This window comes from Oncorhynchus keta, chromosome 10 (genome assembly GCF_023373465.1).
Source record: "Oncorhynchus keta strain PuntledgeMale-10-30-2019 chromosome 10, Oket_V2, whole genome shotgun sequence".
NCBI classification, from domain to species: Eukaryota; Metazoa; Chordata; class Actinopteri; order Salmoniformes; family Salmonidae; genus Oncorhynchus; species Oncorhynchus keta.
The window spans coordinates 57,630,321-57,640,272 of NC_068430.1; the positions used below are offsets into that span (position 1 = coordinate 57,630,321).

The following is a 9,952-nucleotide window of genomic DNA, read 5'->3' on the forward strand; positions in this document are numbered from 1 at the left end:
TTTGCACCCGGTGATGCGTTGTGCAGACCTCACTACCCTCGGCAGGTGCCGTACCAGGCGGTGATACGGCCTGGCAGGATGCTATCGAGTGTTTTTGGTGACAAGCCGAATTTCTTCAGCCTCCCGAGGCTGGAGAGGCACTGCTGCGCCTTCTTCACCACGCTGTTTGTGTGGGTGGACCATTTCAGTTTGTCCATGATGTGTACGCCGAGGAACTTAACTTTTTACCCTCTCCACTACTGTCCCGTCAATGTGGATAGGGGGCTGCTCCCCCTGCTGTTTCCTGAAGTCCACAGTCATCTCCTTTGTTTTGTTGACATTGAGTGTGAGGTTATTTTCCTGACACCACACTCCGAGGGCCCTCACCTTCTCCCTGTAGGCCGTCTCGTTGTTGTTGGTAATCAAGCCTACCACTGTGGTGTCATCTGCAAACTTGATGATTGAGTTGGAGGCGTGCATGGCCACGCAGTCGTGGATGAACAGGGAGTACAGGAGAGGGCTGAGAACGCACCCTTGTGGGGCCCGTGTTGGGGATCAGCGGGGTGGAGATGTTGTTACCTATCCTCACCACCTGGGGGCGGCCTGTCAGGAAGTCCAGGACCCAGTTGCACAGGGAGTTGTCAAGACCCTGGGTCTCGAGCTTAATGACGAGTTTGGTGGGTACTATGGTGTTAAATGCTGAGCTGTAATCGATGAACAGCATTCTTACATAGGTATTCCTCTTGTCCAGATGGGTTAGGGCAGTGTGCAGTGTGATTGCGATTACGTCGTCTGTGGACCTATTGGGGCAGTAAGCAAATTGGAGTGGGTCTGGGGTGTCAGGTAGGGTGGAGGTGATATGGTCCTTGACTAGTCTCTCAAAGCACTTCATGATGACGGAAGTGAGTGCTACAGGGCGGTAGTCATTTAGCTCAGTTACCTTATCTTTCTTGGGAACAAGAACAAGGGTGGCCCTCTTGAAGCATGTGGGAACAGCAGACTGGGATAAGGATTGATTGAATATGTCCATAAACACACCAGCCAGCTGGTCTGAGCAATGCTCTGAGGATGTGGCCGGGGATGCCGTCTGGGCCTGCAGCCTTGCAAGGGTTAACACATTTAAATGTTTTACTCATGTTGGCTGCAGTGAAGGAGAGCCCACCGATTTTGGTAGCGGGCCGTGTCAGTGGCACTGTATTGTCCTCAAAGCATGCAAAGAAGTTGTTTAGTCTGTCTGGGAGCAAGACATCCTGGTCCGCGATGGCACTGGGTTTTCTTTTGTAGTCCGTAACTGACTGTAGACTCTGCCACATACCTCTCAAGTCTGAGCTGTTGAATTGCGACTCTACTTTGTCTCTATACTGACGCTTAGCTTGTTTGATTGCCTTGCGGAGGGAATAGCTACACTGTTTGTATTCGGTCATGTTTCCGGTCACCTTGGCCTGATTAAAAGCAGTGGTTCGTGCTTTCAGTTTTGCGCGAATGCTGCCATCAATCCACGGTTTCTGGTTGGGGAATGTTTTAATAGACGCTGTGGGTACGACATCACCAATGCACTTGCTAATTAACTCGCTCACCGAATCAGCATATTCATCAATGTTGTTGTTTGACGTTATGCGAAACATATCCCAGTACACGTGATCGAAGCAATCTTGGAGCGTGGAATCCGATTGGTCGGACCAGCGTTGAACAGACCTGAGCGCGGGTGCTTCCTGTTTTAGTTCCTGTCAATAGGCTGGAGGCAATAAAATGGAGTCGTGGTCAGCTTTTCCGAAAGGAGGGAGGGGGAGGGCCTTATATGCGTTGCGGAAGTTAGAATAACAATGATCCAGGGTTTTGCCAGCCCAGATTGCGCAATCGATATGCTGATTGAATTTAGGGAGCCTTGTTTTCAGATTAGCCTTGTTAAAATCCCCAGCTACAAAAAATGCATCCTCAGGATATGTGGTTTCCAGTTTACATAGAGTCGAATGAAGTTCTTTCAGGGCCGTCGATGTGTCTGCTTGGGGGGGAATATACGACTGTGATTATGATCGAAGAGAATTCTCTTGGTAGATAATGCGGCCGACATTTGATTGTGAGGAATTTTAAGTCAGGTGAACAAAAGGACTTGAGTTCCTGTGTGTTGTTATGATCACACCACGTCTCATTAATCATAAGGCATACACCCCCGCCCTTCTTCTTACCAGAGAGATCCTTGTTTCTGTCAGGAGCAGAAGGCTGAGGCATTATGTGACCAGGCACCAGTCCTACTTCGGGTTGGTCACATTTGCTCTGGTCATAGGTCAAAATACTTGTCTGTCCTGGAATTCACCTAACAACCATTGATGTAATCAGTGCCGTGTATATCAACTCTACCAGAATTGTTTTTGTAACACAAACACACCCACAGGAAATATCTATCAGCGGACACAAGGAGACGAGACTAGCCAGTTATAGAATATTGTGTTGACAGCTGAGCTCACTGAAGACTGGGCATTCAACTCACAGTTGATAACATCGGTTTCACGGTAATGTGTCTTTACATGACCTGATAAAAACTTGAAAGTCGCAAGCTACTTTTGTAGCAAGGTGTTGTAAAACGAGTGTTTCATGAAATACATTCCAGACACTGGTACTTCTTGTTATCTTGGCATAACTGTGATTCGTCAGAGAAATATCAGCTAGCTAGATAGACTAGCCAGCTGTAGCTAGCTATCCTCAAGCTATGCTAACTAGCTAGCTGCTGTAAGGTTGGCTAAACATAAGGTCAGCGCAGGCTTTAGCAGTGGTGTAAAGTACTTTAAAGTAAAAATACTTTAAAGTACTACCTAAGTAGTTTTTTGGGGTATCTGTACTTTACTATTTATATTTTTGGCAATATTTACTTTTACTTCACTACCTTCCGAAAGAAAATCATTTACTTTTTACTCTTAACCCTAACCCTACATTTTCCCTGACACCCAAAAGTTCTCATTACATTTTGAATGCATAGCAGGACAAGAAAAGGATCAAAATCACACAATGATCAAGAGAACATCCCTAGTCATCTCTACTGCCTCTGATCTTGTGGACTCACTAAACACAAATGCTTTGTTTGTAAATTATGTTTGTAAATGATGTCTGAGTGTTGGAGTGTGCCCCTGGCTATCAGTAAATTTAAAAAACAAGAAAATGACACCTGGTTTGCTTCATATAAGGAATTTGAAGTGATTTGCACTTTTACTTTTGATACTTAAGTATATTTTAGCAATTACACTTACCTTTGATACTTAATATAATTAAAACCAAATACTTTTTGACTTTTACTAAAGTAGACTTTCACTTGAGTCATTTTGCGTATGAAAATGATGTAGTTTTTCCACCACTGGGGTTTATCCTACACATAGAACTGAATTAGCAGATCATCTTGAGATGGCGAGTCAGTCAAGAGAAGTCCTCAACTTCAAAACTTCTCTCCATAGCAAAGCTAGCTGTTTTGAAGCCACCGCGCCTCCATCTTGGCACTCCCCCACCATTGTAAAAAAAATAAACATTGAAATTTTAGAAATACATTTATTAATGTCTACATTCATTTTTGCCACAATTATTCTATATTTATTCTATATTTTGGAAAGTTCTAATGTCGCTGGCCCCACTACACTAAAATATACTTAGATACCTGTCATTTCTTCCTTGAAACATTTAATTTAAATACTGTAAAATTCCATTAATTCCTATGTAGGACTGCTCTTTCTGGGGAGTGCCAATATGGCAGTCTGGTGGCTTTAAAGCCTCTCATTGGCCAATGGATAGCATCAGCATTCCAGGGTTTATATACATATTTGGATTGAAAACCTCAAAGTCCGAGCTTGCTGCTTACAACCAGCCGCCATCCCCATCCCCAACGTCCTAGCAAGCCACAAGGATACTTGATTGTAATAGTGCTCACCGTTGCCCCTAGTGGCGGGTTTTAAAGGCATCTCCCAACGTCCTGGGGACCTGGACGAACTTCGACCTGACTTTTTCACAGTTGAAAACATGCGAAGACACATCAAAGCACATGTGTACACACACATAGCCTACATATATACATTGAGTGTACAAAACATTAGGAACATCTTCCTAATATTGAGTTGCATCTCCCTTTGCCACCAGAACAGCCTAAATTCGTCGGGGCATGGTCTCTACAAGGTGTCGAAAGCTTTCCACAGGGATGCTGGCCCATGTTCACTCCAATGCTTCCCACAGTTGTGTCAAGTTGGCTGGATGTCCTTTTGATGGTGGATCATTCTTGATACACACGGGAAACTGTTGAGTCTGAAAACCGTTGCAGTTCTTGAGACTCAAACCTGTGCGCCTGGCACCTACTACCATAGCCCGTTTGAAGGCACTTAAATCTTTTGTCTTGCACATTCACCCTTTGAATGGCACACATTCACATTCCATGTCTCAAGGCTTAAAACATATTATTTAACTTGCCTCCTCCTCTTCATCTACACTGATTGAAGTGGATTTAACAAGTAACATCAATATGGGATCATAGCTTTCACCCAGATTAACCTGGTCAGTCTATGTTTTGTACACTCTGTGTATGTCACGTTCTGACCTTTATTTCCTTTGTTTTGTATTCATTATTTAGTATGGTCAGGGCGTGAGTTGGGATGGGCAGTCTATGTTTGATTTTCTTTGATTTGCAGATTTCTATGTTTCAGCCTAGTATGGTTCTCAAACAGAGGCAGGTGTCATTAGTTGATTATTAAAAGAGCACAGCCTTGCACTCTCTGTCTCCTGCGTCTGACTCCACACCCACGCACCCCGGAGCATTACAGTGTATAGATAGGCACTGAGGCGCACAAACACACATTCCAGACTTGTCTTATCCACACATAATCATCAAGCACACTCATTCTTCTAAAAACACCTTCAGAGATGTGTTGTGTCAGCTCACCAAGCCTCTAAAACCAGCTGTTGCATCTTGGGAAGACACACTGGAACCTAGACACACTGGAACACTTGCTAATATGTGCATGTAACATAAACATTCAATTTAAATTAAGTCAGTAACTTCAAGAAAACCTTTTGAAGCAAAGAGAGAGTTTACCACCTCCCTCTGAAGCGAATTGGTATGCACAAATGTTTGAATGTTGTGCATGTGTGTAAGTATGTGCATTTGGGTTCAACATGCATGCATACTGTGTGTGTGTGTGTGGGGGGGGGGTTCATTTAATTCCTCCCTAGTTTAATTGTCTCAGAGTACTGGGCAAGGTTCCTTTGGCCTGGACTGTTTCTGTCTGTCTGTGTAACTGGACTACTCAAAGAAGGGGAGTGAAGCTCATCACTATATTTAGATACGTCATTCATCACAGTCCCTTACTGCTCCAGCCGAGGCTGTTGAGGGGAGGACGTCATTATTATGAGCCGTCCTCCCCTCAGCAGCCTCCACTGTACTTCTCATGTCACCAGACTTGGAACCTCAGCCAAACGCTGCCTCAGAAGTCCCCTCAGAAGTCCCTTATCAATGAATATAGATGTTTCTAAACAATCATGGGCAAGTTCATTCCTTTTTCCCGTCTCCTTTATTAAACAGTGACCAGGAATAGATTGATGTCAACTATAATAGATAACTAATCTTTAAACTCTGATGAGGTCTGCTCTCATAAGAAAATGGAAGGAAGCCAAATCACAACCTAAAATGGTGGAAAAATGCCTGTTAGATGTAATAGTGGTTGTTAACAGCTTTAGACTTCCAACTTTTACAAAAGTTGCAACCAAACAAACAAAGTCCCAGAGAGCCTTGTGAAACCAGATCACTGATATGGATAAACAAATGGATCCAGTCAAGTGTGTGGTGAAATTACCAGCCTGCATGCCCCCATGTTATCCCACTCAATTCATGTGACGAGCTACATGCCTCTTTACCCCAACAGAGGGCAACAAAGTCTACAGAGTTAAAGTAGAACAGAATAGGATAGAATAGTATAGCATGACTTTATTTTTCCCCAAAGGGAACGTCAGCTGTGGCACAGACAAAAGTCTAGCTGTTGACTCGGAGCAAACACAGGTCCTCAGTTCTACGTCAGTTATTCATCCCATTAGTGTAGCTGAGTGCACCACCTCTGCACTAAAAGAGGTAACTGTCAAGTGTATCCGCACCAAGATGTGAACATTGTTTAGAAGGGTCTTACCTGAGCCTTAGAGGCTGCAGCAGCTCGAGTATCATAAGACCTGTCATCCACCTGCTTCTCTCCAAGTGTGGTACTAGGACCTGTTCTCTGCTGCAAAAGACAAACACACACACACACACACACACACACACACACACACACACACACACACACACACACACACACACACACACACACACACGTTGAACAAATCACATGTAGTCAAGACAATTGAGTGTGCGTGTGCTCCAATAGCTAACTGCATCCTTTGAAGGCCTTAGGTCCACAGACAACCACCTGGGTCTTGTAAGGAAGTGGTCATCTGCACCCACTGTCTGAAAGGTCACTAATGTTGGTTTGGATATTACAGTAAAGTCCCTAACTTGCCGTAACGCCTATAATGTTCTGAAGGCAATTAAGTTATGCTCCATTTTATTATATTAGAAGAGTGACATTAACCTGTAATAGCGGGTTATAACAACCAGCTTATGATACTGTAAAAAGTTCCATCAAAATTCAGATGGAACTGCCATATTGTTTTTTTAAAAATGATCACATATGTGCCAAACAACTTTATGAGATATGTAAGTGAAGAGGTAACAAATGATTCAGTCTCTACTTGGACTTGCACACTCAGGAGACGTTCAGAGGTGGACATAAAGACCATATTTGGATATCTAACAGTTGCATTCAAATAAGAGTTAAACGTGATAGATAGGCTGACCAACCATAATGCCTCTCTAAATCTGCATCTGTAAAAGTCCAGGCAATTGTGCCAGGATCTGAATGTGTATTTTATCATGTCTAATGTTTAAACAGTCACACGCCCTACAAAATAATGCTCTAACCTGCCAAGAAATGCTGGCCCAACCCTCTTTTATGTTTCAGAACATAAGTCATTAATTTCATATCAATAGGCTTCTTGTTGATTCTACAACTTATTGTAAACTAATACGTCAACACAACTTTACCATGACAAAAGTTGGAAAGGCTGTTTGTACAACTATTTAAGTCGAAGTCCCTACTACAATAATGCTTCCTAGAATGGAAATGGATTTACTCAGACACATCGCTACCAGAGGGATGTTATTTTAATACAGAAGTTTGAGAAATCGGTGGCTTATAACCATATACTCACAAGGCTGGTCCAATATGCAGCATACGCCATGATGGAAACTGTGACGATGAGAAGAATCGTCTATTGCCTACGGATACCTCTTGTCTAAATATGTGTAGCCTCTAGTCCAGCCTGTCTTCCGTGTACCTTTAAAGCATCATTATTTCCCATGCGTTCCAGAGGGCCACTCCCGTCCCGTATGTTCAAACAATGGTTCAGTGAAGCGCGGCTGTGGTGATGTCAAGAGACTGCTAGGTTTGCATTGCACGGCATATAGCTAATTCTCTTTTTAGTTAAGTTTGCCAGACGAGTCGATCGTTTCCGCATAACCCACTGACAATCGACGGCTGGACTGCATTTATAGCCTATCATCCAAAACCACAATTCATGTTTGGGGTTGACGGGGGGGGATTGCGCAATTGGTGCGTAATGCAAATGCCTCAGATAAAACGATTACTGTTGCAATATAGTAGCCTATACTCTTTTCCATAAGGATATCAGCTTATCGTTTCTCAAAGTTAGCTATTAGAGATATGTACCTGGCTACGATCAATAAGAGGATGCCAATTGAGGCAAAACTCGCGCGTAGCCTACTCATTGGACATTCCTGCATCCAAACGTTGGACCATTGTTTGGTCGATTGCACAGTTGTGGCCAGCTTTTGACCGAGGTTAATTCATTTAAACATTTTAATGAAAAACTCTATGCCAACTATTTAGAAGGAAAACTCACCTCCGGTGACTTTTTATGATGGGCATGGCTTCTCTTTTTGTGTGGCATCGCTGCAACGTAAATACCTTTTTATGTCCAAAACTTAACAGTGGCTCAACAGATATTCTTATAGGAACCGCTGGCTGGCTGGGGAACCGAGTAAATCAAATGGTCCCCTCTGGCGCGTAAGTGTGCCCCTCCCGCTATGAACTCAAAATATTTTTGCTCAAATGAAATCAACGTGTGTGTGTGTGTGTGTGTGTGTGTGTGGCTGTGTGAATCAGCACGTTCAAGCACTTAAGAATGGGGGCTTTTGTCTTTAGTTTCTTATCTTACCAGTAGCACCCTTCCTTCCTATTGTTCCCCAGTTACTTTAATAGACCAACAACCCCCCGAAAATTATACACAGTAGCCAAGAATAAAGAAGCTGAGGTAACATACCCATTAAATCTCATTTGAATGTATTTCGTATGACATCACATCCCAATGATTTACAAAGTGAAGTAAATAATAGGGAAGGATCAAAGCCAAATCCTCAAACATATCTACATGTATATGGACACATCTGGTCTACCAAATACAACCGACAGATAGGGCTTGTTCCTGATAGGCCATAACATACTTCAACACGCTATACGCCTACATTTTTATGCATGTTATTCTTGACAGCTTCATATTGTCGGCCTGATGTAGCCTCACCAGCTGCATGAGGGGGCATACTACATATATTCTGAAATAACGTTTTATATTTTAGAAAGATAAGCTTGAAATGGGCCTGGTCTAATTGACTCAACAACCAAAAACACATATCTAAATTCCGATTTCTTAATGAACCAGAACATCTGTAGTTATTTCTGGTTGTTTATCACAGTTAGCGGACTAACTCATTGGTTCTGTTTGTAGTAGGCTACACCCCTCCCGCAAGCTTACATGAATGTTGTCGCTTATCTAGATTGCGGATTTCCTTTCTTTTCTTAGGCTACTAGATGTAAAGATGAGTTCTGTCGTTTGTATACATACTTTTTTCCTGGTTTTAAATTGCAGAAGAGGGAGAAGCCACATTCTTTTATTCAACAGAATGTCTGAGTCACACATGGTTGTTTTCGTTACACTCCCAGTGGGCGTTCTATCATTTATGCCCCCTGGCGGTATTCAATGGTACTGGATGCCACAGGGATATTCCATAATGGATATTCCCACACATTTGATCTATATTGACCTGGCTCAAATAATACAAGGACCAGCCAAAGTAACACAGACATCCCAGACTTTGATTGATCTGGTGTTCTTTAACAGACCTGATCGAATAACTAAGTCCATTAACTTATTAACTGGCATATCTGACCACAATGTGACATTGATGGTTAGAAAGCTCACTAGAAATAGTTTTAAGAACCATATCAATGTGCAACAGTACAATACAAATAAATCCAGAAAATAAAGCAGAGTAACTACGATGCAGCTATAAGTCAAATTGACTGGTCTGATCTGTTATGCAATGAAGACCCAGTGTAACGATTGTCGTCGGGAGAAGAGGACCAAAGTGCAGCGTGGTACAAATTCATAATCATTTTAATAAAGATGAATACTGAACAAAAACAACAAACCGACAATCGAACAGTTCTGTAAGGTGCAAAAAAAAACACTAAACAGAAAATAACTACCCACAACCCATAGTGGGAAAACAGGCTGCCTAAGTATGGTTCTCAATCAGAGACAACGATAAACAGCTGCCTCTGATTGGGAACCATACCAGGCCAAACACAGAAATAGAAAAACATAGAACAACACATAGAATGCCGACCCCAACTCACGCCGGGACCAAACTAAAATAGAGACATAAAAAATGAACTAAGGTCAGGACATGACACCAAGAGTCTGGAAACAGAACATTTCTGTCAGCTATTGACAAAGTGAATACATCTTTCACCATAAAATGTCAACGTAAGCCAAGAAGTAAAACCTCTTTACCATGGCTCAACGAGGACATCTGGAAGCAAAAGAGTGCCAAGTCTAGAAC

General features: G+C 42.6%; 1 protein-coding gene across 20 annotated transcripts in view; it reads right to left on the minus strand.

The window, feature by feature from the left end:
- The window catches only part of LOC118389024 (calpastatin-like), a 64,100-nt gene extending 55,091 nt beyond the window's left edge, over positions 1 to 9,009 (minus strand). For 16 of the 20 annotated variants that reach the window (XM_052527337.1, XM_052527327.1, XM_052527338.1 and 13 more), the window contains exons 1-2: positions 8,953 to 9,009; positions 6,126 to 6,215 (exon numbers count right to left, since the gene is read on the minus strand). In XM_052527337.1, coding sequence (XP_052383297.1) covers positions 6,126 to 6,215; positions 8,953 to 8,994 — 132 coding nt within the window. In that variant the 5' untranslated portion in view covers positions 8,995 to 9,009. Of the gene's footprint in view, positions 1 to 6,125; positions 6,216 to 7,242; positions 7,569 to 7,953; positions 8,122 to 8,952 lie in introns of those variants that run through there. The other 4 variants (XM_035778688.2, XM_052527322.1, XM_052527324.1 and 1 more) reach the window with 3 other exon arrangements.
- Between the last annotated feature and the right edge of the window lie 943 nt (positions 9,010 to 9,952).